Source organism: Chiroxiphia lanceolata, chromosome 30 (assembly GCF_009829145.1).
Source record: "Chiroxiphia lanceolata isolate bChiLan1 chromosome 30, bChiLan1.pri, whole genome shotgun sequence".
In the NCBI taxonomy this organism is placed as follows: domain Eukaryota; kingdom Metazoa; phylum Chordata; class Aves; order Passeriformes; family Pipridae; genus Chiroxiphia; species Chiroxiphia lanceolata.
The window spans coordinates 2362933-2376202 of record NC_045666.1 but is presented as its reverse complement, the minus strand read 5'-3'; the positions used below and the strand labels follow the sequence as shown (position 1 = coordinate 2376202).

Here is a 13270-nt window from a genome sequence, read left to right as displayed (position 1 = left end):
CCCTGTGCCCCTCAATAACGTCGTGTTTCTCCCAGTTCTGTCCCCCATGTCCCTCATGTCCCCCGTGCCCCTCATATCCCCCATGTCTCCAGTGTCCCCCTTGTCCCCCCTGTCCCCATGACTCCGTGTCCCCCATTGTTCCCCGTGTCTCCGTGTCCCCACACCCACGGGTTCCTCCATGTGCCCCCCCCTCGTGCCCTGCGGCTCAGCCGCTTTTCCCGGTAAATCCCGCGTGGGGGGGGCCGGGGGTGGTGGTGGCAGTGCCACCGGGCGGGGGGAGGCGAGGGGGATGGCAGTGCCATGGGGCTAGGCTGGCCGCGACCCCGCTCCCGCCGCCGCGGGGGGACTCTCGGGGGCTGCCACCCCCTCCTCTGCCACCCCCCCCCGTGCTGCGCCCCCCCCTTCTGCCCCTCCCCGCTCTGCCCTCTTTGTTGCCCCCCCTCCTTCTGTGCCCCCTCCTCCTGCTGCCCCCCACCCTGTCCCCTCCCCTGGTGCCCTCCCTGGTGCCCCCCCCCGTCCGCCTGTCCTCAATGTCACCCCCTGCCCTGTTGCCCCCAATGTCACCCCCCCAGCTGCCCCCAGTGCCCCCCTCCGCCCTGCCACCCCCCTCCCTGTGGCCCCCAGTGCCATCCCCCTCCCTGGTGCCTCCAGTGTCACCCCTCGCCCTGTTACCCCCTCTATTGCCCCCCTGCTCCCGCCTGCCCCCAGTGCCACCCCCCGCCCTGTCCCCCCTCGTGTCACCCCCCCTGCTGCCCCAATTGCCGCCCCCTCTCCTGCCCCAATTGCCGCCCCCTCTCCTGCCCCAATTGCCGCCCCCCCTCCTGCCCCCAGTGCCGTCCCCCCTCCCGCTGCTGCCCCCCCCCGCGCCGCCCCCACACCCGCCCCCGCCTCAGCATCAAGTGAGGGGGGTCCGCCCCCCCCAGCTCCCCAGGGACCCCCGGACCCGGCGGCCGAGGTGAGTAAGGGGGGGACTGCCCCCAAATTTGGGGAAACTGAGGCACGGGGGGGCGGGACCCGGGATGGGGTGGGGTAGGCGGGGGGGTTTCCATTGGACTGGGGCAATTGGGGGTGCGGGGAAATTGCACAGGGGGAGGTTGGAGCATTTCGAGGGTTTGCACAAGGGCCGGGGCAACTGGGGGGGACAATTGCACGGGGAGGTGCACAAGTACTGGGGGTATTTGCACGAGGTTTGGGGCATTGTACGGGGCGGGGGCAATTGAGGGGGTGGGGCAGTTGTTTGCTCGGGGGGCATTTGCTTGGGGGTATTTGCACGAGGACTTGGGTGTTTGCGAGGGGTATTTGGGGCAGTTGCATAAGGACTGGGGCAGTTGCAGGAGGGATTTGTGCAGGGGGATTTGGGGCATTTGGGGCAGTTGCTCGGGGGTAATTACACAAGGTTTGGGGCAGTTGCTCGGGGTTGGGGTAGCTGTGGGGTGGTCGGGGCAGTTGCAGGGGGGTATTTGTTTGGGGCCGTGAATGTGTGACCCTATGGGGGGGTGTGACCCCGGGGACCTCCCAGTGATCCCCCCCACGCGGCGGCTCGGTGTGACGTCATTGTGGCGTCATAGGGGTGACACGCCGCCGACTCCCCTAGGGGGGTTATAGGGGTCCCCACCCCGAAGGGACTCCCCCAGACACCCCATGGTGGGAGTTACAGGGGCCCCCACCCGAAAGAGACGCTATAACCTCCCCATGGGGTGTCTGGGGCGTGTTCGAAGGAGTCCCTTTGGGCTGGAGGGTCTCTATAACCCCCCAAGGGAAGGCGGGGGGGTCCCTACAGACCCCTGAGGGGGCAGTGTTCCTGTGTCACGTGACACGGACCAAGATGGCTGCGCCCATGGGGGAGGCGGAAGCGGAAGTGGGTCCGTGGAGGAGCCGCCCGGCCGCTGCGACCTCGGTGAGGCCCCGGGGATCCTGGGGGGTGGTGGGGGGTCTATGGGGGTCCTATGACAGGCCAGTGGCGTTGGAGGGTTCTGGGAGGGTCTGGCATGGTCCTGTGGGGACTATGGGAGGGTTGTGTTGGGGCCTGTGGGGGTCTGTAGGGTCCTGTGGGGCCTCTGTGGGGCTGAGGGGGGCCTATGGCGGTCCAGTGAGGGATGTGGGGGTCTATGGGGAGCCTATGGGGCGTCTATGGGACCGGGAGGGGTTAATGGGGGGTCCTGTGGGGCCATATGGGGATCTTATGGGGGGGCTGTGGAGCTGGGAGGGGGCTATGGAGGGTCTGGGGAGGTGAGGGAGGCTCTTGGAGGATGTGGGAGTCTTTGGGGCTGTTTGGAGGGTTGGGCTTCCCATAGCCCCCAGTGGGGTGTCCTTGGGGTGGGGGTCCCTATAGCCTTCTGTGGGGTGTGTGTGAGTCTGGGGTCTATAGCCCGTCTGGGGGGTTTCCCTGGGGTTGGAGTCACTAAACACCCACATAACACCTGGGGGGTCCTTTTAAGTGCCCCCCAACCTCTTCCATCACTGACCCCCCTTTTCCCCCCACAGGCTGCCCCTTCTCCCCCCTTTTACCCCTTTATCCCCCCCCCTCCCCACAATGCTCCTGCTGCCCCTCAGTGCCCTCCTGCTCCTCCTGCTGCTGCTGCTGCTCCTGGAGTTCCCTCCCCGGAACCCCCCCAGCTCCAACCCGGCATTCCAGGAATTCCAGCGGCGCTTCCACCTGGGATTCCTGCCTGCCTTGGCAGCTGATTGGCTGCAGGGGCCTCACCTGTTCCAGGTGTTCCGCAGCCGGGGCTTCCTGCAGACGCAGATCGCCGCCCTCTACTCACTGGGATTCGCCTCCAACTTGGTGTTCGGGCTCTTCTCCCACTTTTTTGTGGACCGGCTCGGCAGGAGAAGGTCCTGTGTGCTGTTCTCGGTGCTCTGCTCCCTGTCCTGCCTCCTGCAGCTCTCCCGGGATTTCCCAGCACTGGCGGCAGGGCGGCTTTTGGGGGGCGTCGGCACCTCCCTGCTCTTCACCTCCTTCGAGTCCTGGTACGTCCACGAGCACCTGGAGCGCCACGATTTCCCCCGGGAGTGGATCCCAGACACCTTCTCCCGCGTGGCCCTTTGGAACGGGGTCGTGGCTGTGGCCGCGGGGGCTGTGGCTGAGCTGCTGGTGCTGGGGGGGGGGCCTGTGACCCCCTTTGTGGCAGCTGTGCCCTTCCTGGCCTTTTCTGGGATTTTTGCCGTGAAAAACTGGGATGAGAATTATGGAAAACACCGCTCCTGCCCCAAGGCGTGTGGGGAGGGGCTGCGGGGGCTGCGGGACCCCCCTGGGGCACTGCTGGGGGTGGTGCAGGCACTGGTGGAGGGCGTCATCCTCATCTTCATCTTCCTCTGGACACCTGTGCTGGAGCCACTGGGGATCCCACTGGGAATCGCCTTCTCAGGATTTATGGCAGCAAGTGCTGTGGGATCATCCCTGTTCCGCCAGGGGGTCGTGGGGGGGCTCCGGCTGCAGCCCCTGCACCTCCTGCTGGGGTCCGTCGCGCTCCTGGGGGTCTCTCTCCTCCTCCTTGCCCTCCCCGTGCCCCCGCCCGGCGCCTTCCTGGTGTTCCTGCTGCTGGAATTCTCCTGTGGGATTTACTTCCCAGCCATGGGGTTCCTGCGGCGCCGGCTGGAGCAGGGGGGGGCCGCGGGGGGGTCGCGGTGGCTGCGGGTGCCCCTGGGGCTGGGGGTGGCCCTGGCACTGCCGGCGCTGCCCCCCGGGGAGGGGGGGGCACAGGGCGTGTTTGGGGGGGCGGCACTGGCGGCGCTGGTGGCGCTGGCGGCAGCCGGGGGGGTCCTGGCAGTGGCCCGGGGGGACCCGCACCTGAGGGTGGGGGGGGAGGAAGGGGAGGGCGGGGTGGACACTGGGATGTGACGGGGACAGGGACATGGGGACAGGATGACTGGGATGTGACAGGGACACCAGAATGTGACAGGGATGTGGGGACAGGGACACTGAGATGGGGACAGTGACATCGGGATGGGGACAGGGACACAACAGGCCGGAGATGGGGATGGGACAGGGACAGCAACACCAGGAGGGGGACAGTGAGCTGGACACTGGGATGTGATGGGACACCAGGATGGGGACACTGGGATGTGACAGTGACAGGGACAGGAGGACTATGACACCAGGCTGGACACCTGGATATGACATGGTCACAGTGTCACTTTGATGGGGACACCGGGCTGTGACTGGGACAGTGACATGGGGACAGCAGGACAGGGACATCAGGCTGTGACAGGGTCACAGTGTCAGCCCCACATGGGGCTGTGACTGGGACAGTGACACGGGGGCAGCCCGGCAGGGACACTGTCACAGTGTGACCCCCGCTGAGACAGGGTCACTGGGACAGCACTGTGGGGACACTGAGCAGTGAGAGGATCATGGGATCAGTGTCACCCCCACAACGGCCTGTGGGTGACAGGGACACCAGGACACCCCAGTGGTGACACTGAGCTGTGGCAGGGTCACAGTGTCACCCCCACAACAGCCCGTGGGTGACAGTGATACCAGGAGACTCGATGGGGACACTGAGCTGTGACAAGGCCACCCCCACAACAAGCTACAGGTGACAACAACACCAGGACATTCGATGGGGACACTGAGCTGTGATGGGGTCACGGTGTCACCCCCGTGATGGGCTTCATGTGACAGTGACACCAGGACACCCCAGCAGGGACACCAGGCTGTGACAGGGCCATGGTGTCACCACAATGGGCTGTGGGTGACAACGACACCGGGACACCCCAGTGAGGACACTGAGCTGTGATGGGGTCACAGTGTCAACCCCCAACCCAAGGGACCATGGAGGGGCCATGGGGACACCGGGGTGAGTGTGTCCCCCCCGGAATGGCCTCGTGGTGTGCACGAGGAAGGTCTATTGATGAATGAATAAATTATTTTTTAATAACCCCCTCCCCCAAATTGAGGTGTTTGTGAAGGCCCGCCTGGGGTTGGAGTCACGTGGGGGTGGAGGGGCACAGCCCCCGGGGACACTGGGGACCTCCCCCCCAAAAACCTTTGTTTGGGGGGGCACCAAACCACTGACCCTTCCCAGTTCAAACCCGTGACTCCCAGTCTGCCCACATCCCCCTCAGTTCAGACCAGTGACTCCCAGTTCAAACCCTGACTCATTCCCTATTTCCAACCATTTTTAATTTCCAAAGGGGGGGACAAAAGACACACCCCCAAACAAGAGGGGGGGTCGCAGGGGTTTGGAGAGTGCAGGGGACACCTCAAAACCCCGATCCTACAACCCCACCATCCCATTATCCCACAGTCCCCAAATCCCTCCATTCTGGAATCTGAAGATCCCTCTGGCTCCTTGTGTTATTCCAACCATTTTTAATTACTGGGGGGGACAAAAAATGCACCCCCAAAACATGAGAGGGGGTCCCAGGGGGTGCAGGGGACCCCCTAAAACTCCAATCTCATTATCCCACAATCCCCAAACCTCTCGATCCAATATTTACCCCTCAGGCTCATCTCGTTGTGTAATTCCAACCATTTTTAATTCCCGGGGGGGGGAGCACAAAACACGCCCCCAAAACAACCGGGCGGGGGCTCAAGGCTTAGGGTGCACAGGAGACACCCCAAAACCCCGATACCACAACCCCACCATCCCGTTATCCCACGATCCTGCTGTCCCTCTATCCTGGAATCCCGAGATCCCTCCGGCTTGTTGTGTAATTCCAACCATTTTTAATTCACGAGGGGTGGGGCACAAACCACACCCCCAAAACATCGAGGGGGGGAGTCTCAGTGGCTTGGGGGGTGCAGGGGACCCCCCAAACCCCCAACCCCGTTATCCCACGACCCCAACCCCCCCCAGTCCCATTATTTCCCCCTCCGGCTGTTGCGTAGTTCCAACGTTTTTAATTCCCGGGGGGGGGGGGGGGGGGGAGTGGGGGGCAGGAAACGCGCGGAGCCGCCGTTACACAAAGCAGGAAAGGGGGGGGTATTGTTTGGGGGGGGGCGTCCTCTCTTTCTCTCCCTCCTCACCTCAAACCCCCCCGACTCAAAAAATCCCGTTTAATTTCCCATCCGGGGATTGGAAAACTCTCCCTTCCTCCCCCAACCCCCCCGTAATTCGGGTGATTCCTAAACCCCCTCCCCGGCTTTTTGTCCGGGGGGTCACGGGTGGGACACCCTCAATTTTTGGAAGTTCCCCCCCTTTTTCCCGAGGTTTTCCCCCCTTTTTCCCCCCTTTTCCCGTCGCGTATCCGGGGAACGGGATGACGGGACCTTCCTGTTCCCGGCCCCGCTCCCGCCTCGCTCCCGGGGGCTCCCCCCGAAACGACCCCCCCGGACCTCCCGCACCCCCGAGAGCCCCCCCAAAACCAGCCCTGGAGCCCCCCGGACCCTCCGGGATCCCCGAGGAACGAGGCCCCAAAGGGGTGAGTCGGGGGGCGATGGGGGGAGGTTGAACAGCCATCTTTGGGGCGAGAGGGGGAAGAGGATTGGGGAACACTGGAAGACACCCCCTCCTCCAAATTTGGGACACCCCCGTGTTGGATTTGGGGAGGGGGGAGGCGACTGGGGGGAGCGAGGAGGGGGCGATGGATGGGGGCGGGGCGAGGAAGGAACGGTCGTTTTGGGGTTTGTAAAGGCGGGGGGGGGAGTGGGGACCCCTCGGAACATTGGGAGACCCCCCCAAAAAATTTGGGACCCCCCCTGTGTTGAATTTGGGGCGGGGGAAGGCGATGGGGGGGCGATGTATTTTGAGCGGGGGGATGGGGCTGAACAGCCATCTTTGGGGTTCGGGCAGAGGGGAGTGTGGACCCCCCGGAACATTGGGAGACACCTCCCCCGTAACTTGAGCCCCCCCCCCGTGTTGGATTTGGGGTGGGGGAGAAGATGGGGAGGGTGATGGATTTGAGGGGGGGGGGAAATGAGGCGCCGTTTTTGGAGTTGTGAAGGGTGGGACCCCCCCGGAACATGGGGAGATTCCCCCCCTCCCCAAAATTTGGGACACCCCCCCCTCCGTCTTGGATTTGGGGGGAAGGAGCGCGTTGGGGGGAGGCAGCGATGGATTTTGGGGGGGGGATGAACATCTATCTTTGGGTTTGAGGGGGGAAGGGGAGTGAGGGCCCCTCGAAACATTGGGAGACTCCCCCCAAAATTTGGGAGATCCCTGTGTTGGATTTGGTGTGGGGGAGGGCCTGACCCCCCCAGTGATGTTACAAGACCCCTAAATGTGGGGGGGGGGGGGGGCTCAGTTCAGCCCCGTTTCCATGGGAGGGGGTTACAAGGGACCCCCCGGGACCTCCCTGTGACCCCTCCCATCCCCCTCCCCCCAGATTTCGGGAGCTGAGTCCGGAGCAACCGTGGGACCCCCCAAGACCCCCCAAGGAACAGGTGAGGGGGGGGAATGCAGGGCACAGGGGGAACTGGGGAGGGTGCAGGGGGGTTAGGGTCACATTTGGGGGGGCACAGAGGGATTGGGGGTCACTCAGAGGGATTTTGGGGGGACAAATGGATTTGGGGGGAAACAAAGGGATTTGAGGTCACACAGAGGGATTTGGGGGCACGGAAGGGTTTGGGAAGCACAGAGATTTGGGGGGGCACACAGAGGGGTTTGGAGGGGAAAGAAGGGATTTGGGGTCACATTTTGGGGGCACAAAGGAATTTGGGGGGCACAAAGGGATTGGGGGGTAGCAAAGGGATTTGGGGTCACACAGAGGGATTTGGGAGGGCACAGAGGGATTGGAGGGAGCAGCCCCTCCCCAAAGCCCTGGATTCAGAGGATCCATCCCCAGCACAGCAGAAAATGGGACACAAAAGGTCCTTTGGGACTTGGGGGGGGGTGTTTCTGGGGTCGGGGGGGTCCCACATGTGTTTTGGGGTGCTCAGGATCCCCATTTCCCCCCAGGCCCCCCAAACCCCCCCATGGAGCAGGAGGAGCCTGAGGTGGTGGAGCTGCAGGACTCGGACGAGGGGGACGAGGGGGACATGGTCAGGAGGGTCTTCATCGGTGAGGGGGGACTCCAAAACTGGGGGGGGCTCCAGGCACCCCAGAGGGGGGGTATGGGCAGTTTTGTGGGGTCCAGGCACTTCAGGATGCACTTTTGGGGTGCAGTAGGTACCCAAGGAGGGGGGTACAGTGACTTTTGGGGGGCTCCAGGCACCTGAGGAGGAGGGTAGAGCCCCTTTTGGGGTGCAGCGATCATTTGGGACAGGGGGTACAGTCCCTTTTGGTGGCACAGTAAGGGAGTACAGACCCTTTTAGGGCATTTGAGGGGATTACAACTCCTTTTGGGGTCTCCAGACTGCCTGGGAGGGAGTACAGCCCCTTTTGGGGGTCAGTGAGGGCCATTTTAGGACACAGTGCCTATTCCTAGGGGGGTCACAACTCCTTTTGGGGTCTCCAAGCACCCTGGGATGTGGGTACAGACCCTTTTGGGGTACAGTGACCATTCCTGGGGGGGGTTACAACCCTTTTTGAGGTGCGGTGACCATTTGGGGGGGTACAAACCCTTTTGGGGTCTCCAGCCACCCTGGGTTGGGGATACAGCCCCTTTGGGGGGGCAGTGAAGGGGTTACAGCCCCTTCTAGGCCACAGTGCCCATTCCCGGGGTCAGTACCTCTGTTTGTTGGTTCCCCTCCCTCCAGCCGATGACGGGATCGTGAGTGAGGATGAGGAGGAGGAAATTCTGCCGCAGGAGATCATCCAGACCGTGATCCCCCACAGCCCCCTGTGCCCCCCCGCCCCACGGGCACCCCCGGGCCCCTCCCAGGGCGGGTCCGAGGAAGGGGGGGGGCGCCGCGGGGGGGGTCGGCAACGCCCCTTTATCTGCAACGAGTGCGGGAAGAGCTTCAGCCACTGGTCGAAGCTGCTGCGGCACCAGCGAACCCACACGGGGGAGCGGCCGAGCACCTGCGGGGAGTGCGGGAAGAGCTTCTCCCAGAACTCCCACCTGGTGCAGCACCGCCGCACCCACACCGGGGAAAAGCCCTACAGGTGTGGCCACTGCGGGAAGAGCTTCTCCTGGAGCTCCAACCTCATCCAGCACCAGCGGATCCACACCGGGGAACGGCCCTACGGCTGCTCCGACTGCGGGAAGAGCTTCACGCAGAGCAAGAACCTCATCAAGCACCAGCGAACCCACGCGGGGGGGGCACGGCCACGGAGAGCCCCTCAGTACCCCGGGAAGCCCCCCAGGGCGAGGGGGGAGTCCTCGGGGGTGGAGGGGGCAGAGGAGGGGGCTGGGGAGCCCCTGATCTGTGTGGAGTGCGGGGAGAGCTTCGCCCGGAGCGCGGCACTGAGGAAGCACCGGAGGGGGCACCTCCCGCTCTTCGGGCCCTGAGGGGACACGGGGACACCGTGGAGGGGACACATGGACAGCGGGACATGGCCCTGCCACTGCAGAGGGCACTGGCTGCTGTTTGGGACATGGGGACACACAGACAGGGGACAGATGGACAGTGGGACACTGCCCTGGCACCGGAGGGGGCACTGAGGGCTCTTTGTACCCCAAGGGGACATGGGGACAATGGCCAGGGGACACACGGACAGGGGGACACCATGAAGGGGACACACGGACAGGGGGACACCTGGCCCACAGTGGCTCTGCCCTGGGCACAGCTCCGGGCACCTTGTGCCCTGAGGGGCACAGGGACTGTGTGACACCATCCAGGGGACACACGGGCTGTGCCACAGGCAGGACATGGGGACAGGGCTGGGGACACGCAGACAGTGCCACACACAATGGGACACGGTGTCCCCAAATTCCTCCGTGTTCCCGTGTCACCTCAGTGCCCCCCAGGACCCCCCAGTGCTCCCAATGTCCCTGTCGGTGCCAGAACCCAAAGCTGTAAATAGGGGGGGAGGGGACACACACAAGAAGTGGGACCCCCCTGTGAGGGAGGGGAGGGGGGGCAGGGCTGTGAATAAAGTTGTGTTTGGGGGACCTGGGGGTGTTTTTTGGGGGAGGAGGGGGCAAAAATGCCCCACATGGGGGGTGGTAAAACTCGGGGGGGGGGTTTTGGGGGGTTTGGGGGTCGAGGGGGGGGCAACAGGATTTTGGGGGGGGCAAATGGGGGCCCCAAAACCGGGAGGGGGCTGGGGGGTACCCCAAAACACAAGGAGGGGGAGTCAAGGGGGCCCCAAAACCTGAGAGGGGAGTTGGGGGACCCCAAAACTGGGAGGGGAGGTTGGGAGGCCCCAAAGCCAAGGAGGAGGTCAGGAGAGCCGGGGGGTCCCAAAACTGGGGAGGGGGAATCAGGAGAACCCAAAAACTAGGATGGGGGTTGGGGGGGGGCCACAAGAGCAGGAAGGGGGTCCTAAACCCAGGACAGGGATACCCCAAATTGTGTGGGTGCAGGTGTGGCAGAGCCCCCCCCCCAGTAAACCTCCCCTGTACCTCAAGACCCCCCCCCAAAGCCCCCCAGCCCCACTCAAAAAACCCCCCAGGACCCCCCACTCCATCTCTCCTTTATTGGGGGTTGGCAGCAAAAGCTGCTACAAAACAGGAGGGGGGATCTGGGGGGGCTGAGGGGGCCAGGATCTGGGGGGGCCACCCCCCCGAGCCCCCCCCGAGGAGGATGAAGGGGGGGTCACACCTTGGCCCCGCCCGGGGCTGCCGTGAGCTGCTGCAGCTTCTGCGTCATCATCTCCAGAACGGCTGCGGGAGACAGGGGGGTCAGGGGGGACCCCCAAACTGGGGGGACCCCAAAACCACAGCAAGGACACCGGGGACAGGGGGACCCCAAAACTGGGGGGTGGACATGAGGGGTCAGGGGACCCCAAACCCCGGGGGGACCCCAAAACCAAGGGGTTGGGGGGCGTTGAGGTTCCAAGCCCTGGGGGAGTTGGGGGTCCCCCAAAGCCGGGGGTCCCGGGGGGGGTGCCCACCCTGTTTCATGGCGTGTTTCTCCTGCAGGGCCGGTTGGATTTTCTCCATTTGCCGCGTCAGGAACTCGATTTTCCGCTGGAAAAACGCCCGGGCGGCGTCGGCGGACTGGGAATGGGGGATGGGAATGGGATAGTGGGAAAATGGGAATAGGGGGATGGGAGGATAATGGGGATAACGGGAATGGGGGGAGTGGGGATAATGATGGTAATGGGGGGATAATGGGAATAATGGGGATAGTGGGAATCGGGGTAATAATGGGAATAAATAATGGGAAGAATGGGAATGTGGAGAAACGGGGGTTGAGAAATGAGGGTGGGAATGGAGGAAATGGAAATGGGGAGGAATGGGAATAATGGGGAAAATGGGAATATGGGAATAGGATTAATAGGAATGGGAGGAATAATGGGAATGGATTGGGGGAGAAGAGGGTGGGAATGGGAGTGAGAATGAGGGGGGATGGGAATGGGGGAGGAATGGGATGAGAAAGGAGGTGGGAAAGGGGGTGGGAAGGGGAGAAAAAGAGGGAAAAGGGATGGGAAGGGGAAAAAACCAGGATGAGAGCAGGACAAAAAAACCCCAAACCTTCCCAGACTCCCCACCTCCAAGACCCCCCAGAACCCCCCAGACCCTCTCAGGGCCCCCTCCCAAGCCCCCCAGGAGCTCCCACCGTGCCCCTCAAAGCTCCTCAAAACCCACCCCAGCCCTACCAAGACCCCCCCAAACCCCCTCCACACCCCCCGAGACCCCAGGGCCTCCCCCCACCTTCTCCACGTAGTACCCAGTGCCCACGTCCACCAGGACCCTCCTGACGTCCGAGAGCTTCCCGGGCACGTACATCTGGGGGGGTCAGGGAAAAGGGGGCACAGAGGACAAGGCAGGTCTGGGGAGGTCTGGGGGGGGTTCCAGGGAGGGGTTTGAGGGGTCTGGGGTGGGGCTCTGTGGGGGTTTGAGGGATCTTGGCAGGGCCAGGGTGGGTTTGTCTGGGGGGCTCTTGGGGGCCTGAGGGGGTTTGGGGGAGTCAGAGAAAAGGGGGGTCCTGGTGGGGCAGAGACACCTCCACCCAAAGAGAGGGATCCAGGGTGGGTCAGGGAAAAGGGGAGTCCCAGAGAGCAAAGGGAGGGGCTGGGGGGCACAGGGGGAGGCTCTGGGGGGCAGCAGAGCCTGGGGGGGGCACAGAGACCCCCAGAGGGGGCAAAGGATACAGAGCTGGTGAGAGGCACCAGCAGGTCCTTCCCTGGGGAAAACGAAGAGGGGATCAAGGGGGGGCTGGGAAGACCCCCTGAGACCCCCTACAGAGACCTAGGACCCCCCAGAAGCCCCTCTGGGACCCCCTGTGATCCCAAACAGTCCCCAGGACCCCCCTGAGCCCCCCTCCCAGCACCTCCCTGGGCCCTCCAACTCTCCCAAGGACCCCCCTGAGACCTTTCCAGGGCCCCCCCCAAGCAGCCAAAGCCCTCTGTGCCACCCCCAGCCCCCCCCCACGATCCCCTGTACCCCCCAAGGGCCCCCCCTGAGGCCCCCCGGGTTGGGGCCCCCCTTACCCTCGTTGCCCTTGTTGAGCACGTTCAGACACTCCTTGGCCTCCACAAACTTGGTCTGGACCACCTTGAGCTGGGCCAGGGATGAGGAGAGAAACTCCACCTCCTGGGGGGGCACGGGGGGGGCTTTAGTGAGGCTCGGGGGTCCCCAGGGCTGGTGGGGGAGCAGAGAGGCCTCCCCCAGAGCCTCACCAGCCCCCAAGAACCCCCGATCCCAAAGCTCCCCATAACCCGTCCCAGCCCCCAGTAACCCCCCAGGACCCCCAATCCCCCCACACCTGCTCCAGCTGCCCCTTGAGCAGCCCCAGCTGGGACCCCCCAAAACCCCCAGAGCCCCCTCTGATCCCCAAAGCCCCCCCAGCCCTCAGGACCTCCCCATAACCCCTCCTAGACCGCCATAACCCCCCAGGACCTCCCAACCTGCTCCAGCTGCCCCTTGAACAGCTCTAGCTGGGACCCCCAGACCCCCCCGATCCCCAAAGCCCCCCAGCCCCTCCCAGGACCCCCCCACGACTCCCCAAACCAAACTCCCAAAGCGGGGGCAGTCCCATCTTACCTTCAGACCCCGCCGCCCCCGATCCCCACACCCTCCACAGCCCCCCAGGCTCCCCAGACCTGGTCCAGCTGCCCCTTGAGCAGCTCCAGCTGGGGCAGCCCCAGCTCCCCCACGCTCACGGTCTGCGCCATCTTGGGCCGCCCCGCCCCAGGACACGCCCTGGCGTGAGAGCGCCCCCTGCCGGGCTGGAGGACCGACAACACCCCGTCCCCACCACCCTCTGAGAGACAACGCCCCCTGCCGGGCTGGAGGACTGCGGGGGGGCGTCCTGATGCCCACCCCACTCCGGGAAAGGGGGGGGTGTTAATGCCCCCCTCCTGCGAGAAGGGGGGTCCTAATGTTCCCCCGCGAA

General features: G+C 64.3%; 3 protein-coding genes across 5 annotated transcripts; 2 read left to right on the top strand and 1 right to left on the bottom strand.

The window, feature by feature from the left end:
• Positions 1 to 2522: 2522 nt before the first annotated feature.
• Positions 2523 to 4888, top strand: MFSD5 (major facilitator superfamily domain containing 5). The gene has a single exon (XM_032713665.1). It carries the CDS (start codon positions 2534 to 2536, stop codon positions 3839 to 3841), a length of 1308 nt encoding a protein of 435 aa, XP_032569556.1. The 5' UTR covers positions 2523 to 2533; the 3' UTR covers positions 3842 to 4888.
• A 794-nt stretch (positions 4889 to 5682) lies between these two features.
• LOC116800025 (zinc finger protein 787-like) lies at positions 5683 to 9821 on the top strand. Of its 2 annotated transcripts, none has more exons than XM_032713542.1 (4): positions 5683 to 6366; positions 7270 to 7327; positions 7842 to 7943; positions 8582 to 9821. In XM_032713542.1, exons 1-4 carry the CDS (start codon positions 6205 to 6207, stop codon positions 9274 to 9276), a joined length of 1017 nt encoding a protein of 338 aa, XP_032569433.1. In that variant the 5' UTR covers positions 5683 to 6204; the 3' UTR covers positions 9277 to 9821. The 2 variants fall into 2 exon arrangements, with proteins under 2 accessions (XP_032569433.1, XP_032569434.1); XM_032713543.1 differs by lacking the exon at positions 5683 to 6366 and adding an exon at positions 6514 to 6568.
• Positions 9822 to 10391: 570 nt separating this feature from the next.
• Positions 10392 to 13104, bottom strand: PFDN5 (prefoldin subunit 5). Of its 2 annotated transcripts, XM_032713544.1 has the most exons (6): positions 12978 to 13104; positions 12366 to 12468; positions 12027 to 12058; positions 11587 to 11661; positions 10824 to 10929; positions 10392 to 10593 (listed from the first exon to the last, which is right to left on the bottom strand). In XM_032713544.1, exons 1-6 carry the CDS (start codon positions 13047 to 13049, stop codon positions 10526 to 10528), a joined length of 456 nt encoding a protein of 151 aa, XP_032569435.1. In that variant the 5' UTR covers positions 13050 to 13104; the 3' UTR covers positions 10392 to 10525. The 2 variants fall into 2 exon arrangements, with proteins under 2 accessions (XP_032569435.1, XP_032569436.1); XM_032713545.1 differs by lacking the exons at positions 11587 to 11661; positions 12027 to 12058.
• Between the last annotated feature and the right edge of the window lie 166 nt (positions 13105 to 13270).